The sequence below is a fragment of the Typha latifolia genome, chromosome 15 (genome assembly GCF_019914945.1).
Source record: "Typha latifolia isolate L0001 chromosome 15, TyphaL0001v2, whole genome shotgun sequence".
Classification (NCBI taxonomy): Eukaryota; Viridiplantae; Streptophyta; class Magnoliopsida; order Poales; family Typhaceae; genus Typha; species Typha latifolia.
In genome coordinates, this window is record NC_133100.1 from 350571 (window position 1) to 366761 (window position 16191).

The following is a 16191-nucleotide window of genomic DNA, read 5'->3' on the forward strand; positions in this document are numbered from 1 at the left end:
CTTTATTATGCCAGATAAATTCTACACAGGAAGACAGATATCTTGAGATAATCACCATCTTCACCAAGAACTCAAAATGGCTGCAAGAGTTTAAAAAAAAAAAGTAGCAAAATGTAGCTTCCCATTAGTCAACTGCTATCTAACTAGAAGAAACAAGTATTTTAGACTCTAAGGTTAGTGTTTAGTGTTTAGTATTGGATTTATCACTAAAACGCTATATATGTGTATAGTTTAAATCCGTTATATCTTGTTATCTTAAGAGATTAATTTAGTTGTCTAATCTATAAAGAGGGAAGTTAATTCCATGACTAACTTACAGATAAAGAGGTTTCTCTCCTAAACGGAAAAAAAAAAAGAAAAAAAAAAAGAAAAGGAAAAAAGATGTTTCAGATAAAAAGCAGAACGTAGGAGCGCTAGATATGAAAACCAACTTCCCAAATCTTTTTACATCACTACTTAACACAAGACTGATGCTATCTTGCTAATTATTTGTAGATTGATCATCAGGGTTTCTTCTTCTGTTTGTGTTAGCAGCCCGGGCTTCCTGAATGACAAGTCCTGCAAAGCCTTGTTTTTGCTCGCTAAACTTGGAAAACTGGTGGTTCTCATCGAATATGCCGGCATGCGATAGCAACGCCCACAAATGTGTTAGGAATTCTCCACCAAAAAAAAGATATGTCTGATGTGGAGTTGGTTGTGTAGATGCAGCAAGGTACAAGACAATCCCTGTCCAAAACTCTATCAACAACTCCCAGCGCTCTATTTCATCAGGAATTCCGATCAGTTCCTGTGCAAGCTTTGCACCCATTTCCAGTATGCCTTGTCCCTCCTCTCCTTGATCATCAGTCTGATGCTCATCTGTAGACGTTCCCTCCCCTCCTTGATTAGTTTGATGCTCGTCTGTCGTCCTTCCCTCTTCTCCTTGATCGGTTTGATGCTCGTTTGCCGTCCCTCCCTCTCCTTCAGTTCCAGGCTGGTCTCCTTCCTCTCCCGTTAGTGCACCGAGAATACTTTGGAAAGAATGACAACCTTGTAAACGCTTCCGAGCATCACGAACCGTTGCGCTGAAGATAAATATTGGAACAAAAATATGATCTGGCACTAGGGCTTTTCTCCGTCGCAGTAAGTAGGCGCAGTACTCTGATAAGCTGGTAGCGGCTATGTAATGAGATCGTAGCTCCTCATCGAAGTTTCCATTTTGTCGAGAGAGCTTAATATCGCACAGGCAGGTGGCGATATGCCAGACCAAGATTGTGTGAGTATGAGTTTTAAGGTTGCAGGCCCACGAGAATCGTTCTGTAACTGACCTGTGTAACCGCAACAAAATGGCATCACTAGGGCGGCGAGCATCGGAGCGGTGAACATCGTCGAATGTCAATGACTTGAGTGATGTAACAATGGCTTTCTTCACTTCCTTGGGCAACCTACTTTTCCGCACAACCAAGCGGTACCGCCGATTCCAAACATTGTATCTGGAAGACCCAAAGAGTAAGTTACACTGATAGATGTTGCGTTGCCATCCGTGTAGGACTGTAAAATTGCACAGAAGGCGTAATGCATTCTCCACAATCTTGATCCTCGTCCATCCAGGATTCTTGACATACTTACATAGCACAAGTACTTTGGTCCAGTCCGAGGAAATAAAAGTCACCATCTCCCATAACTCTTTTAGCAAAAGCAAAACCAGAACCCAATATGTTATAACAACGTCAACATTTACTTCATTGATGAAGTTGTTAAATTCTCCTTCTGTACGTCTATAGGTTCTATGTATTGCTATGGCAAGCCAAATGATTACCCCGATCACCATGATTGATAGCACAAGCCTCAGGACCGGGAAGCCGTTGGCAAACAGAATGGCGTTTCTATTGCAGAAATTATCGTTAAGGAATGCCGTCTCTGCTTCAGCGATCCTGAATGCCCTCTCGTAATCCTCGTCGTCTCCGTTTCCGAGGATCCCTCGAAAGACCAGATCCCAAGTTTTTTCGAGTTGGGCCTCATGTATCTCCAGGTCATCGAACCTGCGCCGCAGTAATTTGTACAAGGCGAATGAAAGGCAGACATCTTTCAGTCGACCATCCGGATCACCCCAAGTCTTTTGAAGCAGCCTCCCGTCGCATCCCCAGACCTTATCGATGGTGATGAGCTGCCTCTGCTCATGGGTCACATCTGGCTGGATCGAGTAGCCGGCCGATCTGGCTCCCACCGCCTGTTTGGTTTCTCCAAGGACCAAGTACTTGTACCCTGTCATCTGGACCGGATTGACTTCCGTGATTCCACTCTGGTCGTGCTCGTGCCGCATGTACTCGGCCACCAGCCTTGAGTTCTTTCCATGGCTATCCGATTTCTTGGCGTTCTCCGAAGCCACGGACCCTTGAATAATTCTAACCGAGTTGAGAGACCATAGCGACCAAAGAAGGAACTTGAACCTACCAGTACTAGTGCGTCGCGTGCCTAGGAGATTTGCTGACCACAAGGACGACATCAAGTCGCCCAAGGGATTCTCCTTCACTGGTAGATTGAAAGCTGACATGGTAGTGATGCTGGTTCCAAGGGTAACCGAGATAACAGCCCAGACCTGGAGGAGCTCGTTGTCGAAGGGAACCAACTGCATCAACCCAAGGGTGTAATGCATCGTGTTGTAAGACATCACGTCAAGCACACCGATCAGCCAGTTGAATCGGCCTCGATAGCGGCTACGGAATGACCTCAAGAAGAAGCGCCAGATTTGAAGCAATGTCATGACTGCCACCAGAATTTCTATGCGCCATAACTTGGCGCTGTTGCTGTTCAGCATCTTCGAATTTGATCGATCGGAGAGTAGTGTGGCTGCCTCCAACTCTACAATGTAGGCCTGGACTATTTTTCGTAATCTTCTCTATATCCATATTCTAATTCAAAAGAGGAATTAAGTCCTATTGAGAATTTAATAGCATAGATCCGGGCCTTATTCAATCATATAACTGACTTATGGGTGGGGATGCTTTGCTGTCTTTCTAAAGTCAAATTACAAAGGGTTAGGTGCTAGGTAACAAACTAATTATATATATATATCAAACCTTATTAAAATAAACATAGCATGTGCTAACTGCGACTGAATACCTTATTTGTTCACGTTTGGCCATTTGGGTGTGCAAACTGCAAAGGACTAGGCGTCTTGGCCTCACCAGCAGCTATGCAGTTTAATTTTTTTAAAACAAAAATATGTGTTCGGGGACTGCCCAAGAAGTCAACTCTGAGGAAATACTTTATACTTGTTGGCTGACCACTGGGTTAGTCTCAAGTTGGGTTATTGTATACGTAGTCAAGATGTACCTGGAGGTGAGTTATGTGCCTGAAGGTGGGTTATTGTATACTTAGAATTTTTTTCATTTCTATTTTTAAGAGAGGTGGTTGTCGTTCGTTCAAATTTGGATGGTCTAAATTTTAAACTGGTCGATTTTATTTATTGTTACGGCCACTGTTCCTATTAATTCAAATTTGAATGGTCTAGGCGCAGAATGTAAGGTGTTATTCGACAAAATTTTTTATTTATTTATATGATTGAAAGTATCGGTTATTAGTATTGAAAATATTAATTTTCACATAGTTGTACACTTATATAGAGGTAAAATAGTCCTTTATTTTTTATTACAAAAATACTTTAAATAACATCGTTTCATATGTTAATAATATATTGAAAAAACTTCAAAATACTTCAGAAAATGATATATAGTTTCCTTGAGTAGATATTTGTAATTATTTTGCACTTTTACATAACATAGGAGTCAGAAAAATATATTTTTAAAGTCTATTCCCCAATTAAATTAAAATAATACATGAATTTAGATAATGGAAAAGACAAAGTTGATGTCTATTAGATCTATTTTATAGTTAAATCAACATAATTAATACATGATTCTATAGACAGCACGATTAGTAAAAAAAAGTATATAGCATGATTTGTATTAAAAAAAAGAAGAAAAACAGATAATAAATGGAATAAAGTAGAAGCCAGTACAAGTTCTCTGCCTCTTTTGGTGATTTCTCTCGTTAACTCCCCCACCCCACCCCACCCCACCCCACCCCAAGAAGGATAGGCAAGATGATGGGCAGCCTGCGTTCTACGATTTCATCCTTCCTCGTAATGCTTGGGACCGACAGCGCCAAGTTAGCCCGCTTGGAGTTCCTGGTGGTCGTGACTGCGTTGCTTCTCCTTTTGGTGTTCGTCCTGGACTCGTACCGGCACCGCTCCCGCAGCGCCGCCATCAAGTACACCCTCTTGCTACTTGATGCAGTCTCCGAGTCCATGGTGATCCACACCATCGGCTTGATTCAGAACGCTCCCTTCCACAATGAGTTCTTGCCCATGTGGGCCATTCTCTTGGGCACCCTTCGCTATGGTATCGATTGCATTTCCCCCTATGGCCTTCAGCAGACGGAATTCCGGAGGAAAAGGGTGCTGGCGGACGTGACGATCTCCTTCTGGACGGCTAATCTTAACATCACACGAACCACAGAGGTCAACCTCTCCCTGTGGGTGCTTTGGTGTCTAAGCCCGTTAAGTATCTTAGATCGGGTCGCCTCATACGAATTTGCAAACCGATTGTTTTTACGGAAAAATATGTGGGTTGCGGGCTACATGATGTACGAGGACACGCTGACGACCTCATCTCCAATCAATCCAGTTGACATGAAAGGGTACAAGTACTTGGTCCGGGGAGAAGGTAAACAGAAGGTGGAAACCACAAAGCCTGACTCCCTGATCCTACTTAAGATAACACGCGAGAAGAAGCTCATCACCCTCGAGAAGATCTGGCAATGCGAGGGGAGGCTGCTGCAAGATGATAGGGATGGTCGACTAAAAGATATATGCCTTTCCTTCGCATTGTACAAATTGCTGAGGCTCAGGTTTTACGATATCAATGTAGCTGAAGACGAGCAATTCTTGAAGTCTCAGGAGCTGGTCTTTAATGGGATTCTAGGAGGAGGAGACGAGGAGAGGGTTTTCAGGATCACTAAGGTGGAGTTGGCTTTCCTAAATGATTTCTTCTATACTCGGTACCCCGTTATCTTCTTGTATGGTTTTCCAATCATTACTCTTGTACTTTACTTTGCAACCGTCGGAATCAGTGTCTGGTTTGCAGCAACTATGCATATATTTGGGGCACCTAAGGAGGGTGAACTTATCCACATCCTGGGCAGAGTCGATATTGGCGTTGTTATTACCTGGGGAATTCTCTTTTTCATTTTTCTAAAAGAGACTTGGCAGATGGCCGCGTACTTGTTCTCAGACTGGACCAAAGTGGTCTTGCTATCTGCGTACGTCGAGAGAACTTGCTGCCAGGGGAATGCCTTGATGGAGAATTTGTTATGGCTTTTGTGCAGATACAACCTCGTCAACCGATGGCATAATAAGATGGGCCAGTACAACTTCGTGCAGTCCTTCAGTTACAGCCCTCGGTTGTGGAATCTGCTGTCCTATGCGAGTCTTGGTTTGGTGGATCAGGCCATTGATGGAGGAAAACAGGGCATGGAAATCGAATTGCCCAAACAAGTAAAGAAAGCCATCGTTCGATCACTTCGCTCCGTGGAGCGCACCGACGGCGGTCAATTACCAAGTGCCGGCTGGACGCTGCAGGGAGACGAGACGAGCGAAAGATTTATGTGGGCATGCCAATTTGAAACCAAATCCGACGTTATCCTCGTCTGGCACATCGCGACTTGTCTCTGCGAAATTGAGCTCTATCAAAGCCAACTCAATACCAACCCAAGCAGCAGCTCCTCCTGCTTCCCTTCTCGTCTGTCTTCTTTGAAAGATTGGTGCTGCTCGAAGAACGAACCTTTCCTTGTAAAATTAGAAAAACTTGAAGGAAAGGAGGAGCTAAGATCCCATTACGTAGTGGCCAATGCCATATCGCGGTACTGTGCCTACCTACTGATATTCTGCCCAGAGCTGTTGCCTGATCACAGCTTCGTCGCTGAATCTGTCTTCGAAACAACAGTCCGTAAAGCTCGACAAATTCTACAAGGCTGTCATTCCCTCGAGAGCATATACACGAAACTCAAAATAGAAGGAATGACAAGGGATGAGACGGAAGGCGAGCAGGAGGAGAATGATGAAGTGGTGAAGAATGGCGCGGAACTCGGCATGGAACTAATCGAGACGATCGATGCTGACGTAGCTCGCTGGAAGGTGTTGGCCGACTTTTGGGCAGCGTTGTTGCTATCTTTGTCTCCTACTAACAACATAAATGGGCATAAAGAATCTCTAGCTACAGGTGGGGAGTTCATTACACATCTCTGGGCTTTGCTTTCTCATGCAGGCATCACGGGCTCTGCGCCGCCACCTGTAGCAACAGAAACGGATCGGATCGAAGAGGCGATACCGGAGAACATACCCGCGTTCTATTCTTTACTTAACACAGGTATCGAAAATGATGCGTTGCCCAATTCAGATATTAATAATGAATCAGCTAATCCAATTGAACTACACAGCTAGTCCTCTTCTGCAGTCCTTGTTGATTTATTTTCTTTTCTTTTATTTGAACAGAAGTTGTTTATCGTCTGTTTGCTTCTATAAGAAGGATTATCGCATTGATACATACCACTGAATTGTTCAAGCAAGATTTTTTTTCCTAGATCTATCAACGAATGTACTTGTCACTTAGATCAACTGATTAATTTTTTGAAAAAAAAATTTAATCCATGATTAGATTCAATATCCCTTAACATTCAGATTTTGTGGAGAAATGGAAAGCCGACTTAATGGAATTAAACAACTCCTTCAAAAATGCGATAATCCAACCTATAGATTCAGAAATACTAGCCTTCAAGATTGGTGAGGGATAATTATCAAACAAGTCCTTCAAAAATGAAAATTTCTTGTTTGGTGATAGTGTGTGGCTCTATGAAATATATCAGCAATAGGCCCAGATTGGACTTGGATTTGGGCCAAAATCTTTTCAGTAATAGGCCTTCATCCCAAGCCTTATAAGAAAGGGGGTGAAAAACTCATTTCTACACCTAGCTCATCCTGCCCATGGACAAGAGTTTAAAGGACATTATAGAAGTACCCATAGCAATACATGGGTTCTTGAGTTTTGATGTGGTTGCATAAGTTGCAAATTTATGAAAATTTTACAAATCATACTCTATATTTTATCTATTTTATGATTCATATTTTATCTTTGAGGTTTTTATAATTCGACCCCCGTTTATTTTTTACAATTCTCATTTAACACCCTCCGTTAACTTAAACAATACCAGCAAAAAAATTATTTCATTATAATATATGAAATATTTTTTAAATACCTAAATTATTTATGCCTTGGAGGGGCAGAGAGGAGAAAAAAATAATTGTGAGAATATTTTAGTAATTTAATTAATATTAGTCAGTAAAAATAATTTCAGGGTGTTAAGCAAAAATTATAAAAAAAAATGAGATGTCGGATTACAAAATTGTCAAAGACGAAATGTGAATTGCAAAATAGGTAAAATATAGTGTGTGATTTATAAAATATCTTAAATTTTTATTTACCTGGGTCATATTATTTTAAAAAAATTGCTTACCAATTTTATTTAATATAAATAATTATCTACGCGAGCGATTTTTGGTACTCATCCAACCTACCAAAGCTAAATTATCGTACGATTTCAGTGTTTAATTTGCATTTCTCTTGTTGATACTTGTTGATGTATATACGTGGTTGGCATTCATGATTCATGTGGGCTGGAAGTCATCTACTGGGATAAATAAGGCTGTAACTCTTTTATCTAAGCATAATTAATATTCGACAAGCTGGTCTACAACTCTAGGTTTAGCATAAAGTATAACCTTTGTCCTACCTATACTAACAACTCTTTGCTTACTATATATTTTTCAAAATGGAATACATCAAAGTTGTTCCATGATATATTTTTCAATCACTCATTTGAAAGGAAAAGAAAGTGTCATCATCTTAAAGCAACTCTCATTGTAAGCAGGAAGAGAGCATCTTAGAAGTCTGTGAGTCTTTTCTGGATAGGAGAAGAAGCTGATGGGTGTCTATCTATCAACAATGAGAAAAGCTGAAGCTATCTTTGTTTTGCTGCTCCTCTTCCTGCTCCCCTATATCACAAGCCCTGGCCTTTGCCCTAAACCTGGACCAACTCATAACTCTCTCTCTCTCTCTCTCTCTCTCTACTCTCTCTCTTCCTCTGCATAGATTCCTTTCTGGCAAACCGAGGAAAGGTTCCTTTGTCTGACGCTGTGAACTCTCTTGCCCACCACTTTATTCCCTTCCTAGTTTACTAGATAAAAACAACACCCATTGCATCTTAGCCCCTTGGCAATGCTGCTGCTGCTCTCTTATTATTTACTATCCAACATCCCCCTCACTTTGCTCTGGTGACAGTGAATAAAGAAAGGTTTTATCCTTGTATTTTTTGTTCCTATGTTATCTATCTTCTTGGGTTCCTACCAAATGACCAAAAGTTCATTAGTTAAAACAATTAAATGAAGAGTTTTTAGAGAATTGTTATGAAGCCAACTGGTGAAGTATGAAGGGATGGGAAGAGTAAGTTTCTAATTGATACTAGTAAAAGATCTCCTAACAGTACTATATACACACAGTTGCTTCGTTTACAATCTTCTGAGCAACAATGTCTTGGTACTTAGAACACAAGGCAGTACAATAAACGCACAGAGATAAAGAAGAAATCGAATCAGAATAAGACAGAGATATTAACCGTGAGATAAAGCTATCTTTGTTATAAGAGCAAGGCAAGAATTTGCGAAAGGGTTGTTAGAAAAGAAGGATTTTTACTCGATTTCCCGAGCAAGAACACAAGACCCAGATCGATTTACGCCTCTAATGGTTAGATGCAACCACTACGACCAAGGTGGAGAAGTCCGCTGCCGCACTTGGGGCAAGCCTCGTCGTGCTTGGGCACCATGAAGTACATGAAGCAGGACTTGCATCCGGCCAACACGAGCACGTGAGCGGCGGCTGCGTCGCCGCCGCCGATGAACTCGGAGGTGGAGGAGGTGTAGGAAATGGTGGACGAGTCGTCGTTGTCGTCGTCGTCGTCCTCCTCCTCGCCATTGCTTGAGGTGAAGTCATCGTCTTCGTCATCGTCGTCCCAGTTGATGTCGTAATACATTGTTCCTCTCTGCCATAGAAATAGGGGAGAAAACTAAAAAAAGATTCGAACTTTGATGCGAGGAATGAATAAGAATGCAATAAGAAGAGAATCTATTGCTCGCTAAAGTAGAAATCGAAGAGAGAGATTGGAGACTTAGGCAAGCTACATTTATGATCAATGATTGGAAAAATATCGTAATAAAGGAGGCCTTTTTTTTTTTCTGTCACCTGCATGCGGAGGCATTGCTCCCACACCTCCGAGTTCAACTCCACAGCGAGCTCGCCGTTCTCGTCGCTGGATTCGAGGAATGGCGGCGGCGGAGGCGGCGGTGGCGATGAGGCTATGGATGTTGCCAAGGAGCAGTTCTGGAGAGAGGCGGTGATCATCTCGATGTTGGAAGCTGTCATGGATGAAGACAAAGACTATAAAGGAGGAAAATAAACAAGAGGATGTTGTTATCTCAGAGTGAGAGTTAGGAAGGGTATTTTGGTAGATATAATTTTAATAGAAAATACTAAATTACTTTTTTATCCTTGGAAAAAAATGCCCTTTTTATATGATATAACTTATTAATTTTTTATATAACAACTTAAGCTTTTTGATCAATTAGTTATCTACTTACCTTATCTACGAAAATTTCTATTTTAATTTCCATAATACAATTTTTTGAGTTTAGAAGGAGTTCGAACTTTTTTTTTATTTAACACCAGATGTGAAATTGGATCAGAAAAACTTAGGACAGAGATATAGAAGACGTTCTACCGTGATTAGCAGCCCAATCTACGCATTCTTATATAATATTTCTTACCCTCCATGGACTACATGTTCTTAGTAAAAGGACTTTGGAGGAGATTTTGAGTACCTTTGCTTCAATCCAAGTGATTTGAGTAGCAACACATAAGAAAGAAAAGCCTAGAGGAGGAGTGGATGTGGAGATCTCACTTTGGAGTCTAGGGAGTTGAAAGGGGGTTGTTACTAATTTGGGGATTGGAGAAGCTTGACTTGCAAAAAAGGTTATTCTTTTATTACCTCATTGGTGTTGATGCATCTTTAAGAAAGAAAACCTTTTATACCATGTATTAAAACAGTAGAAATATTTTACTAGAGTTTAGAGTTTAGAATTTTATTACTTTTATTTGCAATTTTTTTTGCTTATATGCTAAAGTAGACCTTTGTTTGCAAGTAATATATAAGTTCTGGTTCGTTTTTGCTAATATGGAACAAGATCCAGGTCGGCATGTCCAATAGCCCAAGACCCGTTAACCCGGGTCCGTCGGCCCAATAGGCCGCCCACTTACCTGGTCTCCTTCGGCCGACGACTTGGACCCGTTACGCGCTTATTTTAATAGACCTCGCATGCTTGCTTCGAGAATTAGACCTTTGACGACGAGGAACGACTCGATCTCGAGATCAGCGATGGCGACGAAGGGAATGGGAGGAGAAGAGCCAGCCGTGGGAGTGCCCTACGCCTACCCCGGGGCCGGGAACTACCACGGCCACATGGCGGCGCCGGCGCCGGCTGCGTTCTACGTCCGCGAGAATCCTTATCAAGCTGGGATGATACCCCCCAACGCGGTGTTCGGGGATCCCAAGGGGATCCCTTTGCACCAGACGATGTACCGCGACACGCCAGCGCCGTTCCAGTGCGTGTATTGTGGGTCATCGGGCCTCTCGAGCGTCAGGTCGTGATTCCTCTCGCTCTCTCTCCTTAACCTCCCGGTTATGGATTAAAGTTGATTTCTTTTGCTTCTTGACGCTAGGGTTTTGGTCTTCTATTTCTTCTGGTTGGATTTTGTTTCGGTTTTGTTTGTTGGTCGGTCGAAGGAATTGGGGTTTTCTTGAGGAAATATATGGCTTCTGGAGTTATGGAGTTTTGGATGAAAAAAAAAAGGCTTGATTTTGAAGGACCTATCTTTCTAATTTACCATTTCGGAAATAAAATTAGAGATGTCCGATTAGATGAGCATATTAGATGACAAAGTTAACTGAGATTACCGTTTTTAGTGATTCTTTGAAGTCTACTGTTGTAAGTTTATCTATGCAAAGAGTCTTAATGTAAGCTTCTTTTGGATTTTGGATTTTTTTTTCCTCTTCTTTTCCGCATTACAGTAATAGTACATATCACTTTATACTATAATCACATTGAATAATCAGCGATGTAGATTATTTTTCATCCAGTTGCCTTTTAGATTGCTGTAGATTCTCCTTGACCTTCTTCTGCATTTGTGACTAGATCAAGATGGTTACCATGGTAATGTGGTGATCCTTTAAACATGAAGAGCTGCAGAATGCCAATGATTAGGCTTTAAAAAGTGATTCTATCTGGAATTGCCGGCATATCATATCAAACACCTCATTTAAGATAAACTTTTAAGTTGTGAACATTCATTATCTTTTGGAGCTTGCACAGGTTTTCATGATGTGTTCTGTAATTTCATTGCTTTATTCTTCATTCAACTGGCATACTGAAGATTACAAATCAGGAGTGCTGCATATCTGACTTTCATCAGTAACATTTTACATCAGTTTATCTGTATTACTGACATTCTCTTTAATTTGTATAGATCAAAGCCAAGTCTGGCAGCCGTTGTGGCGTGCATGATGCCATTTATGTTGGGAGTTTGCTTCCTTTGCCCTTCCATGGACTGCCTCTGGCATAAGTACCACTACTGTCCTAGCTGCGGAGAGAAGGTTACCTTTCTTTTTCTTGACTTGATTTTCTCCTCACTCCTTTGTCATTTGCAGTGCCGCGCACTTAACATTTAGCTTTTGCAATTCCTTTATGTGAACTTCGCAGGTTGCTGAGTTCAAGAAATCAGATCCGTGCCTCGTGATGGATCCGCCCAGTTGGAATCAGGAGAGTTTTGCCGTGCCTGCATAGTTCATATTTATCGTGCTGTTGTTCTTCATCTTGCTTCCAACTTTTCTACTATTTGGATTGCCCTGTGTGAGACTGTAAATAAGGTTGTTACAGATGAATTGACTGCAATATTACTATGGAATAAGAATGTGATACTCTTAACTGTGATTGCTCATTCCTTATGTATACTGTTGCAGATCTGTCAACAGTTTGATCTGAATATAACTACTACATAATGTTTGTGGAGTTTTTACTACCTTCACTTTCTTTTGGTATTTTCCTTTTGCCATGCTAACATTTGTATGTGTTTTTCCTCTCATAAATCTCCACTGAGATCACGGTACTTATAATCTCTGATGATTACTGAATTGGGATGATAAAAGTATCAATCCTCATTAGTTTGCGGAGATTTGTAGATACATTTCAATTTATCAGCGTAAACGGTATGATTGCACTAAATGATATATGAATAGATGTTGTATTTCAATGCTATGTTATTGTTTTGCATCTTCAATCATGACGTATACAGCTAAAGTGGTTTTTGAAGCAACTTCTTTGATATCTCATCTGCATTTTGGAATCTCCAATTCTTCATCTCTGTCTAAATAAGTCTTGAGCTTGGCTTATAGATGTTTTGGACTCCAACCAATTTGTGCCTCCACTCGACTTTTTCTTCAACTATATGAAAACAAGAGATGGAAATTCAAGTACTTTGAAACTATGATTAATTGATTGCTACAATTAGATAGGTTCAAAGCCTTTTGTGGTTGGGAGGGTAGAAAGGATCGGTCCTGTCCAATAGAGATCATATAGGATAACAGTTATTAAGGAGATTAGAAGAAGTGATATTTTAGCATAAGGTGATCTAAAATGGAGAAGTCCATACTGTCCATTTACTGTCTTGGGAGGAAGTAAGATGATGGCAATTAATTTGACAAAGAGGGAGACCAAAGAACACAACTAATCATTACAATGTTTATCTAATTAGAAGAAAAAGAATTAAGTTATAACTAATACACTATAGTTAATATCTGACTATAGATTTTTGTCAAAAAAAAAACAACTAATGTTTGAATTAGATTAAAAGGATGTGAAAGATATCAGTAGCTAATTGTAGTCACATAGTGTTCCATAGTAACTAGTATGAATTTAAAGTGGAGATAGTAGTTTTAACATTGAAATGATTGCTATATATTAATTTTTTGTTAACCAACTGCAAATTATATCTGATATATAAATTTATAGATATGACCCCTAAGTTTACGATCAAATGCTGCACGCTTGAAAAATCAAACAAGCAATAAGTTGAAACACTACTGGATGCATAAACAATCTCCATGCCTGAACAGCAGAAACCATGCATATATAGGTCTAGAAACTTAAATCAAAACAAATCATTGTTAAATGACAAGATTAGTCTGTCTGTCTAAAATTGTTGACAAATGACAAATGTGATGCTTTCAGATGGCTAATCCTCAAAAATGTAGAAGAGATGCAAGCCTAGCATGAAGAAGAAGAGCCACCCAGATTAGCCAAGGAGACTGCCTATGAACCAAGTAACAATCTCGACCGCCATGGCTTCGATCACCACCGAGATTTTTAGGATATAGGCAAGTCATCCTTGGCTATCAGAGAGAGGCTCTTATTCTCATGTAAGACCTCATCTCCTTCAATTAAGGCCTTCTGCTCTGATGATGAAAGTATTGGCCTTGCTTGCTTCTGTATTTATAGCAGAGTGGAGGAAGGTACAGACTCAGCTCACCACATACATTGCATCAACACAAAATTGTCTTACGGATGACATTCTCTAAGGTCTGTGAGTGGCCTTTCTCTCAATATTTTCACACACAATATATTCTCTTGTGATCTTATGGGACCAGTGGTAGTGCCATAAGGGGAGAGAGAGAGAGAGTTATCTTTCAGAATACCTTATTGATTACACTTCATCAGATAGCTAATAAGTTCTTTTATAGTTTCTTTCAATGATAAAAGTCTTTCCATATTGATATTAGGTCAATAAACCTTATCTCTCTGTATCACTTGCTTTTCCTTCTACTTTAGGTAGTAGGATTTGTGGAATGCTTAAAAAGAGGAGATTCCCATAATACTGTAGAAAATATTCTAAGTATCATTTTGATGTTCGAATGAAACCTTATGCGAAGAATATCTAGTATGACTTCTTTCTCATGCTTTATGTAGATGTTATTCTAATTGAAAACAAAAAATTGAGTCAATTCAGCCGCAACTTGATAGAAGTTTATTTGTTCCCTTCTTACTGGGGTTGACATATGTTAAGGATCCACAAAGCTTAAAATTTTCAGGTGATGGCAATGCAAGTAGGAGGATTATGCAAAGCTTCTTCAATCAAAAAGGTTAATGAGATTGCTATAAATTTACATATCCTTTTGTTTTCTTGTTTGGATTGCCCTAATTGTCAGTGTTCTGTAAAGAAGAATAAGCATTAGAATCTCTTCAGAATTGGTTTACGTGTCTCGATAAGGTGGCGAGGAATCTTGGAAGGTTGGACATTGACATTCATATCATCTGTTCTGCCTTTCTGCCATTTGATTTCTGTAGCTTTTGGCAGAGGAGTTTTGAGTATCACATCTTTAGGTGTAATATAAGCAGAAGTAGCATAAATGGAGAAGGCTCATATGCAGTATTTGATTCAAGCTTAATAAGATTGAGTTTGACTCACATTTGTATGTTTCAAGTCTAGCTTCATTGGAACTAGAGTTTTCCATGATACAAATAGATTCATACCCTTGTCCTGTTTCATGCTTTATCCTTGTTCTCCTCATCCAATTAATCATTTGTTTAGCTAAACTCTTACTACGAGTATTGGCTATTGTATTCATTTATCTATTTGAATCTTTTCCTAGTACTCCTAACCCATTCTTATAGGAGCCTAATTGCCTACAATTAAAGATCAAAAGCATATAATTTTTTTTCTTTGTTCCCTTCAGAAGAGGGTTGAAGTGCAACTAGAAGATCAAGTAGATACTACACGGTCCATCCTAGAAGTTCTTGTCTTGCAACCTATTCAATGGATTCAAAGCCACTGCTGGTGCACTCACTGTTAAAATTTCTTACAAAGTTTAAAGGATAAGTACAGCTAAAGTCCTGAATTCTTGTCTACTTTCATATAGACCCCTTTTATTTATTTTTCTTGACACCATTTTAATTATATAAAACTTCTAAAATGTTTCTTTCCTTACTTATTCATTGGATTTTTAACTTTTAATTAAAAGATAAGATGATCATATGACGTTTTTCTTTGACACCGAGGGACTCCTATATGAAAACGAGCTATATTTCAGGAGGTCTAAGTGTAATTAATACAAAGCTTAAATATAAAGTTTATAGTCTTTGAAACTATATATATATATATATAATGCTGATGGGGGTGGGATAAATATATTCTTCATTCTGAATGCCTTGCGGAAATAAATATATGCTGTCAGCTGAATGTTCCTCAAAACTCCTTTTAGATGTACAGATCTGGCAGTGATCTCTTTCAGCTGAATCCAAAGCCACATATAGTGATCCATGAGCTGTTCATGTGGGTCTACACCATTAATCTACTTCTTCTCTCTCTCTCTCTCTCTCTTTTTCTGGGAGTCATGAGAGGCATGCAAAAAGGCAATCCCTCAATTAATGAACCCAAATCCATAATCCACATGTGACAACATGCACAATGTTGTATAGAAAAATGGTTATATCTATAACTTTTAAAGAACACAATCAAGCAAACATCTGTCCTTAGAGTAGTAATATATATATATATATATATATATATATAATCATCTATACAGAGCATCAAAAAGGTTGTATTAATGATTCATCCATCTCCATGATCAGTAAAATAATAGCAAAGATTCCTCCTCTTGTTCTTCTTCTTCATGGTGATTTGGCTTTGGTTTTGTCATATTAGCTGACTGATTAATTATGCTGGCAAACTTTTGGTCATGTAGATTTTATGATTTTAAAAAAAAATCAAATGAGCATTTTACTCTCAATTCTTTTCTCTAGATGATGGTAGAATGCTAAATGATCATTTAGAAAGTTTTACATATAGTTCATAAAAGATTAATGAGAGAGTTTATGTTGTAAAAAATGAACAATAATTTAGAAGAGTTTAGGTATAACTATCACTTGTTTGTTTTTAATATTCTAATGTCACAGGATAATTTATTGGACAGGAGCCACCTCTCATAATAAAAAAT

The 16191-nt window shown here is 39.4% G+C and overlaps 4 protein-coding genes across 4 annotated transcripts; 2 read left to right on the top strand and 2 right to left on the bottom strand.

Moving 5' to 3' along the window:
* Positions 1 to 481: 481 nt before the first annotated feature.
* On the bottom strand, positions 482 to 2797 carry LOC140802128 (uncharacterized). The gene has a single exon (XM_073157564.1). It carries the CDS (start codon positions 2795 to 2797, stop codon positions 482 to 484), a length of 2316 nt encoding a protein of 771 aa, XP_073013665.1.
* Positions 2798 to 4084: 1287 nt separating this feature from the next.
* On the top strand, positions 4085 to 6481 carry LOC140802130 (uncharacterized). Its single transcript, XM_073157565.1, has one exon. It carries the CDS (start codon positions 4085 to 4087, stop codon positions 6479 to 6481), a length of 2397 nt encoding a protein of 798 aa, XP_073013666.1.
* Positions 6482 to 8711: 2230 nt separating this feature from the next.
* LOC140802219 (protein CURLY FLAG LEAF 1-like) lies at positions 8712 to 9540 on the bottom strand. Its single transcript, XM_073157661.1, has 2 exons — positions 9333 to 9540; positions 8712 to 9132 (listed from the first exon to the last, which is right to left on the bottom strand). The coding sequence occupies exons 1-2, from the start codon at positions 9510 to 9512 to the stop codon at positions 8839 to 8841; spliced, it is 474 nt and encodes a 157-aa protein (XP_073013762.1). The 5' UTR covers positions 9513 to 9540; the 3' UTR covers positions 8712 to 8838.
* An 892-nt stretch (positions 9541 to 10432) lies between these two features.
* LOC140802364 (GSH-induced LITAF domain protein) lies at positions 10433 to 12221 on the top strand. Its single transcript, XM_073157878.1, has 3 exons — positions 10433 to 10787; positions 11670 to 11796; positions 11903 to 12221. Exons 1-3 carry the CDS (start codon positions 10462 to 10464, stop codon positions 11984 to 11986), a joined length of 537 nt encoding a protein of 178 aa, XP_073013979.1. The 5' UTR covers positions 10433 to 10461; the 3' UTR covers positions 11987 to 12221.
* The last annotated feature ends 3970 nt before the right edge of the window (positions 12222 to 16191 follow it).